Genomic DNA, 22,347 nt, shown 5'->3' on the forward strand with positions numbered 1-22,347 from the left:
AATTGTATATTTTTATCACCTTATTTACGAAATAATAATATTTACAAATTTTAAATATTTATAAATAGAAAAAATCTAACTCTTACCCATTTATTATGAATTTAAAATATTTATAAATTTAAAAAATCTTACTCTTAAGTCTTACCCATATATTATCGATTTAAAATATTTAAAATTTTAAAAAAATATACAAAAAAAACTATTTTAGAGTTTAAAAATATAATTTATTTGTATATTTTTATCACCTTATTTACAAAATAATAATATTTAGAAATTTAAAATATTTATAAATAAAAATAATCTAACTCTTACCCATTTACTATGGATTTAAAATATTTATAAATAATTTTTTTAAGTCTTACCCATATATTATCTATTTAAAATATTTATAAATAGAAAAAAATTTACTCTTACCCATATATTATCCATTTAAAGTATTTATAAATTAAAAAATATATAAAAAAAGTTGTTTTAGTGTTTAAAAATATATTTTATTTGTATACTTTTTATTACCTTATTTACAAAATAATAAATTATTAAAAATATATTATTTATTTAAAAATCTTACAAATTTTACAATAATTTTAATTTGGCAAAATTTTCATTAACATAAAATCAGAAATTAAAAAGTAAATCACAAAAAAATCAATACAGTAATTAAACACCTAAATTCAAATCAACATTATAATTAAATATAATAATTTGATTCAATTAACAAAAATCCTAAAAAATCACCCCCCTAATTTTCGAGGGAAGGGGCGGCGAGAGGAGGAACAAAGGGGAACAGAGAAGAAGAACGTTGGCGGCGAGAGGATGAATAGAGGAGAGATAAAAGGCTGAGACGAAGAGAGAGTGGTTGAGAGGGGGCGTCGAGGGCGAGGCCGAGCGGCGGCAGGGGCGAGGGCGAGGCCGAGCGGCGGCAGGGGCGAGGCCGAGGCAAAGCAACGGCAACAGGCGAGCGGCCGAGGCCGAGCGGCGGCGGTAGCAGGGGAGGCGAGCGGCAGCAAGGGAGGCGGCAGCAGGGGAGCGACGAGAGGAGCCGAGACGAGACGAGAGGAGAAAATCGTGGAAGAGATTAGAATTAAAAACATATGTGAGGGCTGACGTGGCAGGTGCTTACGTGGCCAGATGACAAGGAAAAAGGAAATAATTTATATTGATGTGATAAATTATGTGGCAGATGACGTGGCAGCCTATGGGTTCATCCACAGTATCGCTCCGATGATGGAGCGACACGTAAGCAGTCAAAGCTTACGTGTCACCTTTGACTGTCCACATATACAGTGGACCGGTCAAAATTCGGTAGTTTTATAAATATTTTTTTGTCTTCGTTATTATTATAAATAAGTTATTTTTAATCGGTATTTTAATAAAATTCTCTTGTTTTTTTTCAGGTACGTGCAATCATTTCATGCCACGCATGGCATGAAATGTCGAGATTTTATTACCAAAAGAAGCATGAAAGAAGATCCCATAGTTAGCCAGCACGGTACCTGTCATCATGCGTCGCCTTACCCGTACTCCGTACCTAACTGTTTTCAAAAATCAAAAGACCAGCGGTTGGATCGAAACCATCGGAAGGCAGAGGTGGCGTCTAACCCCCCGCGTCTTGTAATAAGACACAAGGACAAGTCTCACGCTGGCATAGGAACGTCGTCCCGCCTTGCTTTTCCTCGCTCGAAGGCGGTGTGCTCGCGAGAGTTGAGAGAGGCAGAGGATGCGAGACAGCAAGGAGAAGCTATGGAGAAGAGGCTTGAAAACGTGGTCGACGTCGACGATGGTGAAGACTGCGGAGGCGGCTGTTTTGGTGGCTACGGGCGGTGGGACACGATGAACCCGGAGATACTGGGGGAGATACTCGTTCGTTTGCCGGCGGACGAGGTGGTGCGGTCCGTGGCGTTCGTGTGTCTGTCATGGGCAGAGGTGGTGGCAGGGCCGTATTGCTGGTCGGTTATCGATATTGAGCAGTGGTGTCGACGGTGTGACCGGTGCGACGTTATTAGCTTCGTCGTGCGGAAGCTTATTTGCCGTGCCAGAGCGTCTGTATGTCGGCTTGCGGTGTTTAAGCTGGATGATTCGGCTTTCTCTTTTGTTGCTTCTTGGTTAGTATCACGCTTTATTTTCCTGTTTCGTACGTCTATTAACTTGTTTGGTGGAAATGGTTATCGCTCTGTTAATATACCTGCCTAGTTTTGGTAGAATAGCTGTTTCGTAGAATGTTTGTCGTTCTGTCCCATGCGACTGCCTTTGCTTTTTGTTGTCTCTTCTTCTGCCTCGTACTGTTTATACTTGTCTTCTTGTTCACGAACTCAGGGGGATGAATGGTGCATTTTTTTATTTTTTTTCATCTATTGCCGGCCATCTTACTTTAATGTATATGGCGTAGTATGGTTCTGGTCGTATGAGATAAAGTGGAACAGAGTTATTGTTGGCGAAAGATTAAAAGTATATCCTGTTTTTGTATAAATTTGTTTTATTATATGATTATCCAAGGCTGGATTCATGGTTCAAGAAAATACATCATAGTTCAATTAATATGAAAGTGTTAAGCCCTTATTTTATTCTGTTCATCTCTTCATTCAGCAGCTTCATTTTGTGTTTCTGTAGTGGAAAATGCTTGAAAGTCTTGATTACTCCTATGGGAGAAGTTAGTAATGAAATGGTGGAGAAATATGCTGGGGATTTCACAGCTTTGACTGTTTTGGACATTAGCTATTGTCTGAAGATTACGCCCAAAGGCATTGAAACAATAGGAAAACAATGTCGATCTTTGGTTCATTTAAAGCGGAACATGCCGTTGCCTCCTTTTGATCCGTTCCTCCAAGCTTGTATTGCCACCGTGGATGAATCAGAGGCCATGGCTGTTGCAGATACGATGCCAGGTCTCTACCACCTTGAGCTAGCTTATGGTAGATTCAGTGATTATGGGCTTGATGCAATTATCACCAAGTGTAGGGCTCTTGTTCACTTGGACATCCAAGGGTGTTGGAATGTGAAGATGGATGGTGATGTGGAAGAAAAATGTGAAACGATCAAGTTCTTTAGGGGTCCATGGGTTGATTTCTATGAAACTGATCTGTTTGAAGAGAGTGGGGATGAGCATGAATATCACTCTGAAGATGATAGTGGGAGCGAAGCTGATCTATTTGAAGAAGGGAGAGCTGATCCACCTGAAGATAGTGGGGATGATGAAGAGAATGCAATAGACATTTCCTCAGAGGATGTTATAGAGATACTTTCAGTTAGTTCTGATTGATAAATTTTGAGAAGTTCAACTAATCTAGAATATCCACTGTTTTTGTAGGGTTTTTCTTAGAAAAATATTAGAATTTGACTCAACAAAAACAAGGAGGTATCACACTCATATTGGGTTTGTTGGTCATCTCAATTTTCAATCATCAGAATCATATGAAAGAATCTGTATTAACTTCCTTGCTGGAAGATTTCTATGGCATTACACTTTTTGTTGATGAGATCTTTATACATACACAACACAGAGGTAGCTTTAGGGTATACTGTTTTTGTATTTTTCGAATGTATAACCGTAACAGGAACAAGCTCTAAATGAAATTATTTCTTCTAAAGAATGTACTGTTGGATGACTTACAAATCTATATTTGAGTCCAGTATAATGTTCATTCTCCTTGATATCTAGTTTGCTACTCTTCCCTTGATGAGATCTTTAAACTCAGAATTTTCTCTGTGACGCTCTCTGTAGTGTTAGTTTCCAGTTTAGTGTTATTGATGTGACTAAATCTTAAAAGAAAGCTCAGTGCTAATGGTTGGAAAAGTTAATAGAGGTGGCAATTCAGTTCCTTCTGTTGAGCAGAGAAAGAGCTACTGCTGTCTTTTGCTTGACACAGTAATGGAGTATAACTATGATGTTGGTGTTATTTCTTGCATGCCTCATGTTTCCTTAGTCTATGTTTTAGCAATTCTTGGAATTACTCTGTCGCTGGCTTTTCTTCTTCTCCTCCTGATTCACTGGAAAGGATCATGGACTGGTGGCTTGGACTCTGGGCTTGGCTTGACTTGACCTCGATGAATTCCATGTAGTGTTGGTTTTCCCTAGTCCAAAGGTTGGATTCATTAGAGGGGAACCATAGTGAATATAAGGGGTGAGTCTAACTTTATACTTGATTTGGCCGTCTGTTTGGAACCCCATAAAAAAGAAAAAAAAATTGACCATTATTATTCTCAAAAATAATTAATAAAAATAAGATAATGATCAAATTCTCCTTTCCTGATAATGAAAAGAGGGCATTCTCCTTTCCTGATAATGAAAAGAGGGCCGATTCAGTTGACTTGTTAGTGGGATCTATTTTCTTTCTTCAATTAGACCGTCAAGTGTAGACATCATTGTTCTTGTTCATGATAGTTAACCCTGAAAGCAATACCATCGTTTGATTTCAGAGACTGAAATTCAGTTGGTTTACCTAACTGCGTAAGACTTCAACCAAAATAATTTGTAATTCCGTCCACTTAAGTTCAGAAACAAGGAAAGATACTTGGCACATTAAAGAAGATTCAGATACATCCGGCATGTAAAATTTCCAACCTTATTACCAATTCAGATAGCAAAATTTGCTGGTTTTCCAAGGGTTTTAAAGATACATTGTTCTTCTCATTCTCAGCTATACATTCGCTAAGATTGGGATACATGGTCCAACAAGAGACGAGGAGAAGTTGGAGTACCTTCAGTGCTATGCCAATCATATTCATACAATCCTCGAGATCTGCTCACGATTGAAGATCCTGCTCCAACTCCGGAGCCATATGGTCGAAGATCCTAGTATATGGAGATCATTCAAAACTCCATAGACATAAAATCTAGCTTACTGCTGCAACGTGGGCACCTGAACTTCGCATCATCTCCTGCGGTGGACTGGTGACACGGACCTCGACCTCCTTCGTCTGCAATAACTTGACATGGTCACATGTTAGATTACAGAAAACACAATTCAGGGGGGCCGAAAAGACTACTAGTTTCAAAACAATTGAAACAGTCTTAGACTCCCACATACAGGAATCATTCAAAGATAACCTGGATTCTATGGTTATGATGTTCACCTATTGATGCTTCATAACCACTTGACCTGATATTAGTGAAATAAAAAGGTAAGCCTTTTACCTGGTCTCAATAGAAGAGTAGGGAGAATGCTTGCGTTGTGAGTGCTTGCTATGTGGAGACCTCGAAACTTGTCTAGAAATAAAAGAATATGATACTCATCCAGTAAGCTCAAAAAAACACTAAACACAAAATTCTTAAAGGCAGCCTTCCAGCACCTCCATCAGAATCAACCTGTAAAACTTTTATACATTTTTCTTCAAATTATGTGAGATCTTCTACAGACAGACTAAATATATTGAGCTTTCTCAGTACAAACTCAAAGCCTTTGAACAAATAGGTGAAGTATCTCGATCCACAATACAGAAAAAAAAAAAAAAGCCAGTATAGAACTATACAACTTTTTGTCCAATCACCCTAATCACATTTTATTAGCAAATAGATACATGAGGAGGGAGAAGGAGAGACATGGCAACAATGTCGGTTGAAGAAGATAAGAGAAACAAGCAAGGAGAAGCATAGGAATTCACTGCTTGCAGAACTACAGCATGTTCAGTTTCATCATGTAACCAACACAAAGCTTATTTCAATAAACTATCTGAAATATCTCGAATTCAACTTATGAAAAATTAAGTATCACTAATCACCCAATCTCTGCAAAAGCACGCAATTAAATAAGTATCTGAAGATCATTGAAGAACATTACCAACATGAGGAAGGATACATAAAGAATGAACCAACAAAGCAAGTCTAATAACTGTATTATCTTTGTGGAAAACCTCATAAAAGTCTGGTGCTAACATGACCAATATTAGATAACTACTACATGATAAACCAAAAGGAAGTATTCTTTCTATTAGAAATCATCAAGAGATTAAGCTACACCAGGAATAAACGAAAAGGAGAAAAACTAAAAAATATGTTTAACCATCCACATAAAGCTGATATAAAGTTTTCTAGAACTGCAAAGAAATTTCTAATTTCTAATTTCTACTTGAAGAGGTAAAAAACAATGTCCTAAAAACACAAAGATATTTGTCTCAACCTCAAATAGCATTATTTATAATTCTTTCAATAAAAGAAGCACATACGTCCAAAGTCCTTAAGTTCTCATTCCTCCACACCCAAAAAGTAAACAACCAATACAAATCTGGAGTTGAGCATAAATACAGGCACCTTCTTCAGGCAATTTCCAAATAAGCTTCGGTTTCTAGCATCAAGATCTTAGGGTATATATATTCTAAACTCAAGATATCTTCATAAAAAGAAAGAAAGTACTACCTTCTCCTCGACCGGCTGGGTGATGGAGATGAATGTTTCTTCACCTGCTGCTTCCTGCAGAGAATACCCGAAAATGTAAATTTTATACCTCAGACCTTAGTAAAAAGATTAAAAGCAAAAAAGACACAAACACAAACAAATTTTCTAGAATGACATAATCACCTGTCCCTTGATTTTCTGTCAGACTCATCACCAGAGCTGCTGTTTTCAAGGCTATCAAATGAATTGGCCTTGCCACTCTTTCTGCCTTTAGTGGCTGAAGAAGAACATCGCCTCTTATCTCTTCTTTCAGAATCCCTACCATCTCCACGTCTCATTGATCTATCTTCCCTGTTATCTTTTCCCCATTCCCTTTTCCGGTTGCTTTGGTCTTCTCTGCCATTAGAAGACTTCTCTGTTGCTGTGTCTCTTTTTTCTCTCCTATCCTTCGAACTCCTATGTTGAAGGCTTTTTTTTGAGTCTAACTCGCTTACTTTTTCTCCTGGCTTAACAACTTGAATTTTGTCCGCCTCCTGCTTCAAGCTACCCCTCCTCTCATCCTTCGCCTCTTTTGAGCTGCCCTTTCTTTCATCATTTTTGTCCTTCTTGATATCTTTCTCCTCCTTCCTAAGATCTCTAGCTTCATTCATAAAGTTTTTATCCTCCTTACCAATATCTCTTTCTTCTTTCTTAACATTTCTCTGTCCCTTAGTGTTATCAAGGTGTCCAGCAGTCAGTTCAGGTTTCGCATGGGCTCCTGCAATAGCAGCATCTGAAGTAGATTCAATAGCATTTAATGAGATTCTACCCTTGGAAACTTTACTTCTCTCATACTCTTCCTTCATCTCACCGACACCATAAACTCCAGAGCCCCCACCTCTATGAGCAACTGGACCTGCCTCTCCATTATTAACTCCTAATTTTTGGTTATGCAGAACTCCATTAGGACTGACATTGGTATTCTCGCCAGCCTCATACTTGTGACCTCCGTTAGTCTCCTTGTTCAATGCCTTAGGCACATCATGTTTTCCCTGCCCAGTCGACTGTAGCACACGAGAGCTATGAACCTCATCATCGCCATCATCATCATCTGATGCATAATTGCCAAGACCCAATACATCACCAGGAGAGCTAGAAACAAAATTTCCTTTAGAAGCTTCATCTTCGACAGCTTCCTTCCCTTGCTTAACAGCTGTGACAGGGACTAGAATCTTTGCTGAAGCTTTTTGTATGAGGACGGCAGGAGGTGATGGAGATGCCGTATGGTTTTGATGAGAAACTGTGTTACCAACTGCAGCATTTAAGAAATATGGAATTCATATAATTATTGCAACTGACTGTTATGCTTAATAAAACAAAATCAGTAGCATAACTAACACCAGACACCTTCAATCTCTAGGCCATCCTCTTCATTAAGAACCTTCGTAGCAATTTCATCAAATAATTCATCAGTAACCTGTTCTTGACAGTACAAATGATTAGCTCCTAGCTGTACAAACAAATAGATGTGAAGATATCTGCTTAGAGTTGAGTTAAACAACCTTCAAAAGCACTTCAGTAAGAATACGCTTGATTTCCTGATTGATTGCAGCTGTTCTTGCTGCTTCAACCTCATCATCCTACAAAAATAGTTAAATATAAATTTAGACAGTCGTACACCTACATCTACATTAAAGATGCTTGCATGCTGCATATACCATGCTCTCTCAAGTCCACAAAATCAGTTAGTCACAGTATGAAGCTTGAGATGAGCAAATGTGAAAAATTAGGCCCACCTCATCATCATCATCCTCATCTACAGTTGACCGACTGGGAGAATCGCCTCCTTTAATGTCAGATTGATCACCCTTCCGAGGAGGTCTATTAGTGTCTTCGCCTCCAAAACCACGAGGAGAAGGAGAATCCCTGATGTCATGCCGGTTCTCCTGAACAGAACTTGCAATGATGCTCTTGTTCTTAATTATTTCCTCTCGAAGCCAATTAGGAACTGGAGCCTGCAGATTTGTAATTCAAGACAGTAAGTTACAAATTTACATATGCTACTTAACAGTAAGAAACCGCAAGAAAAGAAAAAAGAACCTTTTTAGGGCGATCAGAAACACTAAAAGCTCCTCCGTTCACATCTCCAGGGAAGACTGATGCAGGATGAAGTGCAGTACTAGCTCCAGTGCCAAAGGCAAAAGGAGTTGTGCTAATAGAGACAGCTGAAGGAATACTCGGACGTAAGCTAGTAGGTCCTGTCATCCTACCAAAAACCGGTGCTGAATGGGAGGATGGAGACAAGAACGAAGAGTCATACTGTTTTAAGGCAACATATTAGCATGTTTCATGAAGAAATAATCAAAATCAATGCAATAGATACAGTTCAAGGTAAATGACCTGCTGTGCTGATGGAACAGCGGGAATTGGAGGAAAAACAGATCCTGGGGCAGATGGAGTGGATGCCCAACCATGAACAGAAGACACTGATGTATAATGATTTGCACTTGAAGAATCTGGATGCACATAATTTGTTTGCTGATGAATTAGATCATCTCGACTTTTTGCATCAACTGAAGAGTCACTAGGGACATCTCCAAGCGCATAATGAGGTCGTTCCACTAAAACTGACGGACCAGTGTTTGCAGAAGCAGATGACTGTGAATTTATTTGTCCAACTCCTGCTTGATGATGTGATGACATGGCAAATGGGAAAGGTTCGTTCCTGTTCCCAGACTCCTCGTTACCTGTCAGAGCAAGGGAAGAAGTCAAAACTTTTTCAAGATCCAAATTCAAAGATCATGCACTCATAAATATCTCTTGATCTAGAGTCCTGGATCATGACTGATTTGATACCGTATCAAAAATAAAATAGAACAGAGAACATGCACATATATGATTTGTTTGTTCTTCCAGAACAGAATAACCAACACCAGAATCTTTGCAGCATTGCAAATGTAATAATAATACATGAAGCATGCATTACCTGGAATAGAAGTATAACTAGAAGGTACCTCCTGCTGATAAACAGATGGAATATTTGCATGAAGAGAAGAGATAGCATTGTTTGCATCTATGTTGCTTGCAAAAGCTCCTCCATCCCTACTACCACTAAATGACGCAGCAGAACCATCTGAGACATAAGAAAGAGGTGCTCCAGAGCTGAAGGAAGGTCCAAGAGGATGATTTGTTAGAGGAACTGGTAGCTGCTGATGACTTGATGGGGCAAGTGATTGCTGATAATGATCATGATACATTTGATTCTTTTGTTCCTCTGTTCTATCAATAACAGATTGCGAAAACTGTGTCGCTTGGGTTGTTTGCTGATGACTCTCCATGGCAGCTTTAGCTGCAGCCCACTCTCTAGCCCTTGCGGCCCAGTCCTGCTCATTGCTAGGGGGAACACTTCTATCTGCTGAATCAGCGGAGTTATCGTCAAGCATATCTTGAAGCCAATATATTTTGCTTAGACATCAAATTGCGGTATAAATTTAAGCAAATTGAGGGAACCAGATAAATTTATCTGAACAGTAATCCAAAGACTAATAAAGTAAACAGGAAATTTTCAGTGGTAACCAGGAAGCTACATCCTTGGCTTGTAAATGATTCAGTAACGATCGAACTTCCTGCAGAATGAGACAATAGCATGAAAGTAAAAGGAAGTTGCATGCAATGATTTGACGTGCAGCATTTTTAAGCTTTTAAAGGGAAAAAAGGGATAGATTGCTTGACATTTCATCCTAGAAGAAACTTACTGGGAGATAGAAAAAGGTTAAACCAAATGAACTCCTATCAAACACATTTACCCACACATTGCTGGGAGAACATTGATATATAAATAAATTAAACCCAACTCAAACCATCAATCAAGGTGCAAATGAGAAGAAAATAAATTCACACATAAGTCCTTACCTTGGTATTCCCAGTTTTGTTGATGCACCCAGTTTTGATTTCCCCATGCCTGCCAGTGTTTAGGAATTTAGTAATTAGTAGGTTCCGTCACAGGAACTGAGATAGTTCAATTCAAGTTTATCGAGTTAACAGTCTGTGACTTGGATATAATTATGTTTTACAATCTATTAAACAGTAAAATATAAAGAGGATTGTGCCGGACAACTTCTAGAAGTATACATCAACTTTAAATTTTGCAGAGACATTAAAAATTAAAAGAGAAAAAAAAAAGGGACAAACGGCTCGAAGCAGCAGTAAGACAACAATAAATCAGTTTCAGCACAGTCCTCGCAATTTATGAGATTAGCGCTAAGGAAAGAAACACCCACCCAGACCAATGAGAATCGTTCAAGGTGTGTTCCCTTGTCTAAAAGGAACTTACGAAAAGAGAGTGACGTCTGTCAGCTTATCACAGCAGAAAAAAGGAGAGAGATGACCTAGACCTCATTCCGAGCCAGAAAAGTGAACTATGGGAGGCATACATTATCAACTCCATACAATGGACGATATTTCAGAAAAGGAAGAAAAAAAAAAGTACACAAAGATTAGAGCAAGCAAATAAATTCATCAGTTCTCATCACCGATGCCCCAAACGAATAATTATCATGATTTTCACATACGAATCGCAACTTGGTGGAATCATTTTCAGCATTCCTCGACCAAGAATGACAACACCAGGCCATTCGAGATTCAACTCAAACACTAACATTTTATTATGCCTCGAAAGCGTAAATAACGCAAAAAGTCCAGTAGATTTCCCGCTAGACCTACAGAGAAGAAAACGATGAAAACATGCCGCATATCCTCTCGAACAGAAGAGAAGTAAATCATAAAGAGGTAAAAGAAAACACAATAGCAACAGTAACAACAAACAAGCCCTAGTGAGAAACTACAGAAAACACAATAGCAACACCAACAACAAACAGGCCCTAGTGAGAAACTACAAGCCCCAGATATCGTACCTGATTGGATGGCGGTGGCGGAGGGTGAGCTGGCGGTAAAGAAGACTGTGGATGAGGAACATGGGGATGAGGAGGCCGTGAATGAAGATGAGGGGGAGGAGGAAAAGGCGAGGACGGGTAGTGATAGACAGGATAAGGCGGAGGGTGTTGTGCGAGAGGCGGAGGATACCCGGGAAGGTTCGTCGCGTCCCAATGAGGCTGAGGCTGATGCTGCGGATTGAACTGAAACTGGGAAGAAGAATACCAGATGGAAGAAGGAGCCCCTTGTCCCTGAGGCAGTGGCGGTGACGGCCTCTGCTGATGATCCGGAGCTCTCATGAACCGCTGCTGCGGTGGTTGCTGTACGGCGTCCATCTCTTTCTCTCTCTCTCTCAGCTCTTCGAGAGATATTTCACCTTTTTCCCTTCGCTTCTCAGCTCTCGCCCCGGGAATCGTCAGAGCGAAGGAGGAATTCGTCGGAAGTAGAAGATCTGTTATCCCGAGAGTACCACCGCTCACTTAAGATGAACAACGATTCTGAGTGCTTACGTGTTCCAACGGTGGGACTGCTGCTGGATCGACGGTTCCCATCAATTAACAGCCGTAAATAAATTTGAGAGAAAATTAACTATAAATTTTATTCTTTAATGTTATTTTATTTATGATCGTTTAAAATAAATTATGTTAATATGGTAATTAATAATAGAATAAATTTTAGTTACTAAATAAATAAAATAATTTTTTTTTATTTTTTATTAAAAATTACATTAAATATTGTTAAAATAAATGGGCCAATGCTTTTAAATTGTAAATTAAAAAATTCTTTAAAAAAATGGAAGAAGAGAGGATGATCATTATATAGATAATAGATGACTTGTATTTTTAAATTGTAATACAAATAAAATTATCATTCTCATTTTCATTCTCTTCATCGATCGCTTCTTATGAAATTAATTTTAAATTCTCATTATCTTCTTTACCAACAACAGATGACAATCAATCAATCGATCGATCGATTGCCTTCATCGATACCAATAAAACCTATCTATGTAATACAGATTAAATTCTCATTCTCTTCATCGATCGCTTCTTATGAAATTAATTTAAAATTCTCATTCTCTTCTTTACCAACTACAGATGACAATCGATCGATCGATTGCCTTCATCGATGCCAATAAAACCTATCTATTTAATAGGAAAAAAAAAGATAATCCTAATTATCATAAGAGTGGAGATTAAGAAATTAAGTAATTAATTTATATTAACTAAATTATAATGTGTAATATAGGGTAAGGTTGGGAAGTATGAACAAAGTTGTACAAATAAAAGGTGTTTACACCTGTCACTTAAAACTCTGTTTATTGTCATCCCTACTCTTAGCCTTCCAACATAAATGCCAATAAAAATGAGAATGGTAATGACCACAATAGACATGGAGTCAAATCTTATAATATTTTTTTAAGCTAAAAATATCAAATAAAAATTAATTATTTAATATATGTAAAAATATATATATATTAAATTCCATGTTGTTTATATTTTTAAAAAATCTAAAAAATATTTTAGATGCTTACATTTATATAATTTAATTTTTAGAAAAAATAAGATAAATTGTCGTATTATTTTATTATCATATTATTGATTATTAATTCAATATTCATTCTTAGGAACAAAAAAATGAAAGGACGGAAATGTCAAGAATGTTCATAAGAGGAAAGAAAACTGAAAGAGCAAAACGCAGGGGTATTTCGGGCAAACCGGTCGTCCCTGGTCGCGCCTCCAATACCGAACTTTGACAGGAAGAAAGGTCAGAGTCGTCAGAAATGGTGGACAAAAGCAAGCTCTGTTTCGCTTCCCTCCCCTTTACTGCTCTCCAGACACGGGACCACGACAGCGGTTCCGCCATTGAAAACCACGAATCCTAATCAAACCCAGTTCTTTTCTACTCTCCTATCCCCCTCCGCGAACTGGATCTTCACCACTTTTCAGTCTCGTCGTCGTTGGATTGAGGATTCCGTGCGATTGGGTTCCAATGGTGGATCTGAAGCCCCTACTCAAGAAGAGAAGAACCTGGGTCTGCCTCTTCGTCCTCGTTTACGGCCTCCTCCTTTCCTCGTCATGGAATCTCATCCGCTCCATCCTGTACTGGTACAACAACAACAACACTGACGCGGCTGTCCGGTGGCCGGCGCTGTATGCATCAGTTCTCTTCGGAGCGGTGTTCGGTCTCCTCTCCATGGCGACCGCTCTCGCTGTGGCTGTCCCTGCGACCGTTGTTACCTGGATCACTGTCCTCGTTCTACTCGCCTTTGCCGGGAAGCCCCGCCGGTCGCTCGTCCTCGAGGGGAGGAAGATCACCGCAGACATCGCTAGTCTGGCCGTCAAGATTCTCCTCAGGGAAGGGAACCTCGTCGCTGCCGTCTGTGCCTTTCTGAGCTTCGTCGCGCTGTTCCGCAACCACAGGGGAGAGGATTGATTGTCTGAACGGTTACTCGATCCACACGCCTACTGGTATCGTCTGTTAGGGTTTTGGGTGTTTTAGAAACTGATTGTAGAAGGATAAATATTTGTGGTTCTGATTTTGTTCTTCAATCCCTAATCAATCTGCATTTCTGCCCTACAAATTTTGAGGAGCCAACCGGAATCTGCTCTGCTAAGCATCTGTAATCTAAAAAAAATACTTTGTATAAATTATCTGAAGCGAGCTTTTTTCACGATTGCCTGCACAATTGTTTTTTTTTTTTGTTTTTCCGGTCATTTACAGAATTCGGAGATGGAACTTTATCCCTCCCCCCAAAACCCAAAAAAAAATAAAAATTCGGAGATGAAACTGGTGGGGATTCGAAATCAACAATTCAGTAAAATTGTTGCCCAGCAACATTAGACGTTGGCAATCTGAAACTATCAAATCCGTCTACCTTTTTTATCTGCTTCGGCCGCGATAAAGTAGGATTCAGCTTCTCAGCCAGTGAATTTTCTCAAGAATACGAAGAGGATAAGAACTTAAGCTTGCCGTTTACACTCCCATGCTGGGACCTGAACGTGTTGAGGGTAAAGTTGTAAAAATAAAATAATTATTTTGGATAATTGGATAAATTGGTAAATCAAAAAAATAATTAATCTAAATATTCAAATATTCATTAATATACTTAAAATTGGGTCATATTTGCATAGGATTTTTTTAGGCTTGTATAATTGAAACTTATAATTTATAAAATTATTTATTTAGGTATTTAGATAATTGGATTTATATAGTTATTTTTACCTATATTTGTTCCTTTTAAAAAAAGTCATATTGGTAAGCATGTAAACCTTTTTTAATATATTAAATTGAATCAAATTTAATTTTATCAATTCTCTCTAATAAGTGAATCAATTGATCTAATCGATCAAATTATCTCTTATGTGGGGAGAATTATCCGAGTTAAAGATAAAAACCTTACCGTTGTTCCTACGTGGAGAGGGACAACAACCCTTTTTCCTAAGGATGGCATCAAGCCGGACCGTTTGAGTTCTACTTGAAAAACACTCAGATAAGTATAACAAACCAAACTCGAGACTTTCTAGACTTGGTTTGTTACCTTGTGAGCCGACTTGTTAGTATTTATTTTTTTACAAAAATACCATTTACTCTAATTGTTTTCATTAATTCTCTCTTTAGTTTGTTGTTAATTTATCTTAACTACCTCAATCCTCGAAAATGATCGATTGTTAAGCCCTTTTGGTCCATCAACATCTAATATTGTTGTTTGCCAATGGAATAAATAGTATTGACGGATATGTTTGCTCTTTTTTTTAGGTTTATTAAACTTGTTATTATACATTAGTATGCTCCATTGCAAAGTCTTTGACTCCTCTATGATAACTTGCAACCATGTAACAATGGACTGTGTCGCTAGTGTTAAGCCGTCGTGGTCGTCGGTTCGTGAAGGTGGGTGTGATGTTACGGTCTACCTACCAGGCCGGTCTTTTGGGTAATATTGGCTACATGTTTATTTGATGGAGAATGAATAATCAAGAATAATCATGATAATTATTGACATTATTATTTAAATATTTAAATATTTTATAAATAAATGACACATTACAACATGCACAAAATCGACAATAACACTCAAAACATAATAAAATTATTTGAAATATCTTACATAATCATCCAAATAAATCACTAAAATTATGTAAGATCTCCAATATATACAGACAAATCATTTAATAAAAAACAAGATCACTTAGTTCTTGCCACCAATATTAGAAGATTAGAAAAAAATTACATTTCATACAAACAAAGATTAAAAAATTATCCGTTTCAAACAAGAGTTCAACAATAAACATCTATTATCTTCAATTTAAATCGAGAAGGTTTGAGAAGCAAAGCAAAGAATATTAGGGATTTAGTGAGCTTTAGCATTCTCTTATTAAAATTACTAATTTAACCTTAAACAAAACTGGGTAATTGGGTTATGTGCTTACAGTAATTTTTTGTAAAGGGAATTTATATATTCATCCAATTATTATTAGAAATTAAGAAAATTGGGACCAACTGATGTTTTCAACTAGGGCAATGTGCATGATTGACCCATAGAAATTCAACAAGGTGCATATCAACCGGACCGAGCTTCTGAATCTATTCGACTCGGACCGTATGGGTCGAACCGGCCGGCTGGGTTTAGTAGATCTGGGTAGTAAAGTAACCGAGAGGATGGCGTGTCGGCTTTCCGATACAAGAATTATAGGCCGATTTGAAACCCCCGGATCGGCCGTACCTGACGCAGATATTTGCAAGGCTTTCTTTGCCTCGAAGAAACCGAGAAACGAAAATCCGTCTGTTTGGATTCCTTTATAAAAGCGCGGTTGACTGCCGATCACGGCGACGTGCACTTGAAGCTATATCGTCGTTTCATCTTCTCCATCGAGAGAGATTACCGAAAACTCTCGTCGGAATCTCTCTATAAGGTTCTCATTTCTAGTTTCTCTTTCTCCTTTTTGTTTAATCTTCTGCAGCGGCTCACGGGAACGCTGCTTCTTTAATCATCCACCATGGAGTTCGACTTAGTGATCAAGGTTTGTTATTTTACTCGTCTCAGCTTTGATTCGTAGGGTTTTTGTTTTAGTTACGTAAAAGGAGAGTGAAAGTTTTGTGATTCGTTGTGATTCTCATGTTCTGTGATGTTTGGTAAGTCGTGGTTGAGATTTGGTATAATTCGGTAGGGATTATAACTTTTGATTTTGGTTCTGACAGATTGTAGTTGTTTGGCTTTATTTCCAGTTTGATCATCGTCATGTGGGTTTGATGCCGTTTGTGATTTTATTTTATTTTTGGATTAGTGAATTTTCTTCGCTGATTGGTTGTCAGATGTCTGTATATAAAGTATAAAGAACATTGCTTATGGTGCTATATCTACATGAGACACATATACACGCCTTTGTTAACAGTTGTGCTTTGTTCTCATATAAGCTACTCTACTTCCTACTGGTAATGGTCTCTTTTTTTGAGTTATTTCTTCTGTCATTATTCTTATTATTTTATTTATTGATGGCGCCTGCTAGTTTACTATCACTTATGTTGCAAAATAAACTTTGAGATGTTTCCGATTTTTATTAAGCCTCTTGTTGCTTGTGGATTCTAGTCTGCCCGATCTAATTGTATCTGCTAAAGAGCATGTTTTGCCGTGAGGCTGGATACAACTTCGGATTCGGGACCAAGGTCAGGGTGTACCGGCCGTCACTGGCCTACAAGATTGGGTATAGAACTTACAATAGAACATAAAAGGCACGGAAAAGATGTTTGTAAATAGGAATATATATTACAATAAATGCATAAAATGTACGATTGCTTTAATTTTCTAACACTTATAAGATAAAGTTAAAAAGCTATTAATTTTTTAATGTCTTTCTTTTGAAGCGAATTTCTTGTAAATGGCTTTCATTAAATTTTGAACAAGCTTTCAGTGAGTGTTTAAAGCTTTTTTAAGTTTTAGAAATCGATGCTTGAAGTTTCCCAAACATTTATTTATAATAATTAGGGGAGGTGCTTTCTTGTTGCAATTGGGTTTTTGGGTAGATTCAAGTAAAATTGTTGAAGTTTGATTTAAAAAAAAAAGTGTTGAAGTGAACATTTTATTTATATTTTCTCTAATTTTATCATCAATTTATGGATATATATAAATAAGTTGTGCTTCTTAATCGAATCTGGTTATTTTTAAAATAAACCTTTAATTATATTTTTTCATGTTAAGTTTTCTTCATGCATGTTTTCTAGTAATGGAGTAAGTGCCTAATCTGAACAAAGAGATTGAATCATAGAAAAGGTTCAATATTACTTATTTGAAGAAGTTGCTACCCGTGGCAGCATTGCTGCCCTAATTGAATATAGATAGTAGAGAAAAATTATGTGAAATTCTCCTTGAGATTGGAAGATAAAGCGCATTCCATCCTCTTTAAAGGAAAATGACTCAATATGAGGAAACATCTAAAAGTGACTATGACCAAAAATATTCAATTTCAATAAGCCGTGTTTACCTGTTTTTGGTAGCTGGCTTCTCTTCTTTGTATGATAAGTTTGGATGAAGCCTCTCTCTCTTTGAAGATATTTGTGTCTTCTTGATGTGATACAGAAAATTGTCTATTTGCTCACATGAGCTTTTCAAAAACAAAGTTATTTAAAAATTTTCAACTGTCTCTGCTTGAGGACGTGATGTTTTTTTATGTCAATTGTGGTGATGGGGATATACTGCATCAGAAAGACATTAGTGTTGGATTATTATCATTGTAACCAAACAGTAGAAACCTTTAGCATCATGCCAAAAGTAGAAATCTTTTTGTCTGTGGTTGTTTTATTTGGACAAAAATATTTGGGCTTTTTGGTTCAGGGTTTAAGATTGCAAATGAAAAGGGATTTGTCTGGGGTGGAAGCTGTTAGAAAAACCTGCCAAGCTAGAGAAATTACTCTGGGGGCTCTCTTACCGGAAAGAAGATAGGAAATGATAGAAGAAGTGGACAATATGAACTGTTCTTTTGAAAATTGTTTTATCTAAAATCACAAGTGTGCTATGCTTTACATACCTTTTTGAGAAAATTACAGCATTCAGTGAAAATCTTTCATCAATTACAGTTGGGGAGACTTTACCTCATTTTTGTAGATGTTGTATCTACTTTCTTTATCATGGGAATTTTATTTTTCATTCCTTATTTGTACGAGGTATGAATTTTTTGTAATTTTATACTTTTGATGCATAACTGGTAAGTTCTCTTGTATTTCCAAATGCTTTACCATGAGGAAAAGATATTTAACCATGCATGTCCTGCTATGATGGATGAGTTCATTTGCTGATTGTCTTTACTTTGAAGTGCTGACATTTCTAATTCTTCTAGTATGTTTGATGGGTAGCCAAGAAGTCTACCCAAATTTGTTGTGTGATGTGCAGTGCTTTAGAGATCCTTAATGATACTTAAAAAAAAAGGTGATATGGACCCTTTCTTTATTATTTTTCTGGTGTGTTTGTGTGGGTGTTGTTGTTGTTGTTAATTGGAAAAGTGTCTAACTTAGTCAATTCTATTCATCTGTTTGAATCCTTGTGTTGAACATAACGTTTAAGAGATGGGGCTTATTTCACATGATAAGCTGCTTTCATTGAGCCTCAATGATTTTCTATTGCTACCATTCCATAACCACTTTGCAATTTTCAGGTTAAATATGGAGATACAATGAGGCGTTTTAATGCTTTTGTGAGTGAAAATGACATGAAACTTAACATGGTTGCGCTGACTGATAAGATCCATACATTTTTCAAGTTAAGCCCAGATGCTGATATTGTCTTGACGTACATTGATGAAGACAAAGATCCGGTTACACTTGTTCAGGATGAGGATTTACGTGATGCTATATTTTTCCAGCGCCTTAACCCTCTGAAGATAAATGTGACATTAAATAGTAAAGATCAGTCCTCACCCTCACATTCCCATCCAAGATCACAGGGTGGAACTCCCTTGAGATCTCCGAGAGTTCAAGCTCAGCCTACCAGTACTAGTTCTGGTTTTGAAGAAGTTATGAAAACAGTGCCTGAGCCCTTCCGTGATGCACTCTTGAAGCTCTCAAGTGATTTGATGACGAAATCCATAACATCTGCACCTATCATTTCTGAGCTAGTGACATGCGCTACCAATTTGGGACTGACTTCTCTTGGACAGCCTTCCCAGGGTCAGGCTGGTGGCACATCCTCTGGTGCACCCGGGAGCAAGTCTCATCCTACTGTGGACCTTAGATTATCACCAGAATCCTCTTTGGATTCTTCTATTCTCCCATGTGTGGGGAATTTTGCTGACCGGATGCTATTCAAGGAAGATGCTTGTAATGAGAAAGGCAAAATAACACCTACATCTTTATTTACTCCTGTTGATTGCAGTGAGTATGAGGGTGGTGTGGCCTCCACATTTAAGGCACCTTCAGCAGATACTGAGCAATATAAGAAAAATGTTGATAAACCTGTGGATCTACTCACAGGTGATTCCGAACTTTCAGGGTTAACCAAGATACCTGTCTCTGAGAATGGTTGGAAGAATAAACTGCCTTCTGACAGTTTGGGGATGTCAGTGGAGTCAGAAGGTTTCAGTCCTGATTGTGGTGTTGTGATTGCTGAAAATATGGATGGTGAAGTCGCTGATCCTCCCCATGGGTTCTCAAGGTTGGAGCGACACCCACATAAGAGGAGTTCAAGCCACCATGAAAGCATGCTTCGTACTTTCCATAGGGGTGTGGGATGTGATGGCTGTGGAATGCATCCAATTGTGGGACCTCGATTCAAGTCCAAAGTGTAAGAATATTAACCGTGGTGTTATTACTTCATTGCTTTATTTTTTCTCTTACTTTTTTTTTTTTTTTTTTTTTAAACTTGTTGATAGGAAAGAAGACTATGATTTATGCAACATCTGCTTCTCAGAGATGGGAAATGAGGATGAGTATACTCGCATTGATCGTGCTTTCTACCGCCCACCTCGATCTTTCAAGGGTTTATGTCGTCCTCCTGTAAGAAAATTTTGCTTTTCCTGTCAAGCAGTCATTTCTTTTTCGGAATTTTTCTGAAGGATTTCAATCAACAGGCAATGATTTATTTTTCATGTATATTACTTCTATTTCAGCATCCTTCACGTTTTTCAATTCCAGTGGTGCCCTTCAAGGGCCATGGACTGAAATTATTTAAGCCAAAGCTTGAGAGTCGATTTATTCAAGATGTGACTGTCAGTGATGGAACCGTAATACCTCCTTCTACACCATTTACTAAGATATGGCGGATGCGGAATAATGGTACCATGGCATGGCCTATTCTTACCCAGCTTGTGTGGATTGGAGGTGATCGATTTGGTGATAGAGGTTCTGTGGAGCTGGAGGTACCAAAGTCAAATACCTGCATCTTTTAATGTTTTATAGCTCATTGATCTTATCTTTTTCATAATAATTACTGAAAATTCTAAATTAGCTCCATAGATCGAGCTTTGAGGAATTAAAATATATTTCTGATTGATTCATGCAGATTCCTCCACATGGTCTCCATGTGGATGAGGTACTTGACATTGCAGTTGATTTTACCGCACCATCGCGTCCTGGCCGTTACATTTCATACTGGAGGATGGCTTCACCTTCAGGCGAGAAATTTGGGCAGCGTGTTTGGGTTCTTATCCAGGTAAGAGATACACACAAAACCACCATGATTGGGTCTTATTTTACTCTGCTTACAATTACCTTCTGTTTCATTTTTGAGTTGGACAATTTCAGATTTAACTGATTATGTTTCCATATAGGTGGATGTTTCGGACAAAGATACAAAACCGAGTAGCTTCCATCCCAACTTGAATTTAAATCTCCCCCCTGAAATTGGCGTAACTGATCTGAAAAGGAATGGTCTCATAGATGTGAATGTTGAGCCTACTGAAAGTGATCCTGTTGAAATCAACGACTCTAATGTGGCTGCTGAGCTAGTTGAGCCATTACTTCCAGAAAAAACAAGTAAGAGAATTGAGACTGATATGCCTGCAGATGACGGCAGTGGACTATCTGGTTCAGTGTCATATCCCATTATTGATGTCACTGAGCCTACTGGTACTACTGGTGCTACACTACTGCAATCTGAAATTACAAATCCAATTGAGGACACCCTGCTCAAGGAGCTAGAAGAAATGGGTTTCATACAGATTGATCTAAACAAGAAAGTTCTGCGAAAGAATGACTATAAACTTGAAAGTTCCTTGGATGATCTTTGCGGCATTTATGAAGGGAATCCAAGTGCGAGTGTGGAGGCTGATTTCCCTGTAGATAAATCTGACAAGCTATCTGGATCTGTGTCATACCCCGTTGTTGATGTCACTGAGCCACCTCCAAGTACTGCTGGTGCTACGAGGCAACCATATGAAAGCACTGATCCAACCGAGGAGGCCCTCCTCAAGGAGCTAGAAGAAATGGGTTTCAGCGAGATTGATCTCAACAGGGAAGCTCTGCGAAAGAATGAATATAAGCTTGAGAGTGCCTTGGATGATCTCTGTGGTACTTCTGGATGGGATCCAATTCTTGAGGAACTGCAAGAGATGGTAGGTAGTCAATCTCTCTATCTATGATTATTGTTTTCCACTTTTTTTTTTTTTTTTTCCTTCTAATTGTTCAAATACAAATCGGTTTAAATTACATCCTGTTTGGAAGTAACAATGAATTGTGGATATGTTTCAGGGGTTTTCTGATCGTCAGCTGAACAAGAGGTTATTGATAAAGAATACTGGGAGTATAATGCGAGTTGTGATGGATCTGGTTGCTGGAGAGAAGAAATAGGACTATGTGGATATAACTAGTAGTGGCTCGGTGTCAATAATTTCTCCTCCCAACTATGCTTATCTAGTTGGATTTTGGAAGCTATTTTAAACACTCATGTTTGATGTATTATTAAGAGTCATAGTCTTCCTGTGTGGATGGTTTGTCTAATATTTGCAGATTACATGCACATTTCAGTAGTAAAACGAAGCTATGTAAAGTCCTTTTGTTGCTTCCTCCTGTTTGATAATTTTCTTTTGCTGGTTATGAAAACTCGGATTTATAAGCTTATTAAGTGAGAATTACTGACATGTTTCAATGGTGTTCCTCATGTAAAACCAAGATCTAGATGTCCA

General features: G+C 37.9%; 3 protein-coding genes across 3 annotated transcripts; 2 read left to right on the top strand and 1 right to left on the bottom strand.

Moving 5' to 3' along the window:
* Positions 1–4,487: 4,487 nt before the first annotated feature.
* On the bottom strand, positions 4,488–11,666 carry LOC137962531 (uncharacterized). The gene is made up of 12 exons (XM_068809440.1): positions 11,221–11,666; positions 10,220–10,268; positions 9,294–9,722; positions 8,708–9,054; positions 8,408–8,626; positions 8,104–8,322; positions 7,870–7,947; positions 7,715–7,784; positions 6,512–7,619; positions 6,350–6,403; positions 5,132–5,203; positions 4,488–4,914 (listed from the first exon to the last, which is right to left on the bottom strand). Exons 1-12 carry the CDS (start codon positions 11,572–11,574, stop codon positions 4,869–4,871), a joined length of 3,045 nt encoding a protein of 1,014 aa, XP_068665541.1. The 5' UTR covers positions 11,575–11,666; the 3' UTR covers positions 4,488–4,868.
* Positions 11,667–13,024: 1,358 nt separating this feature from the next.
* On the top strand, positions 13,025–13,916 carry LOC137963734 (uncharacterized). Its single transcript, XM_068810910.1, has one exon. It carries the CDS (start codon positions 13,232–13,234, stop codon positions 13,673–13,675), a length of 444 nt encoding a protein of 147 aa, XP_068667011.1. The 5' UTR covers positions 13,025–13,231; the 3' UTR covers positions 13,676–13,916.
* A 2,114-nt stretch (positions 13,917–16,030) lies between these two features.
* Positions 16,031–22,282, top strand: LOC137961886 (protein JOKA2). The gene is made up of 7 exons (XM_068808499.1): positions 16,031–16,260; positions 18,886–20,009; positions 20,098–20,221; positions 20,335–20,583; positions 20,727–20,876; positions 20,995–21,777; positions 21,914–22,282. The coding sequence occupies exons 1-7, from the start codon at positions 16,237–16,239 to the stop codon at positions 22,010–22,012; spliced, it is 2,553 nt and encodes an 850-aa protein (XP_068664600.1). The 5' UTR covers positions 16,031–16,236; the 3' UTR covers positions 22,013–22,282.
* Positions 22,283–22,347: the final 65 nt, after the last annotated feature.

The sequence above is a fragment of the Aristolochia californica genome, unplaced genomic scaffold, assembly GCF_029961685.1.
Source record: "Aristolochia californica isolate CCGP_79_NKW_82.1479 unplaced genomic scaffold, dmAriCali1.0.hap1 SCAF_4, whole genome shotgun sequence".
Taxonomy (NCBI): Eukaryota; Viridiplantae; Streptophyta; class Magnoliopsida; order Piperales; family Aristolochiaceae; genus Aristolochia; species Aristolochia californica.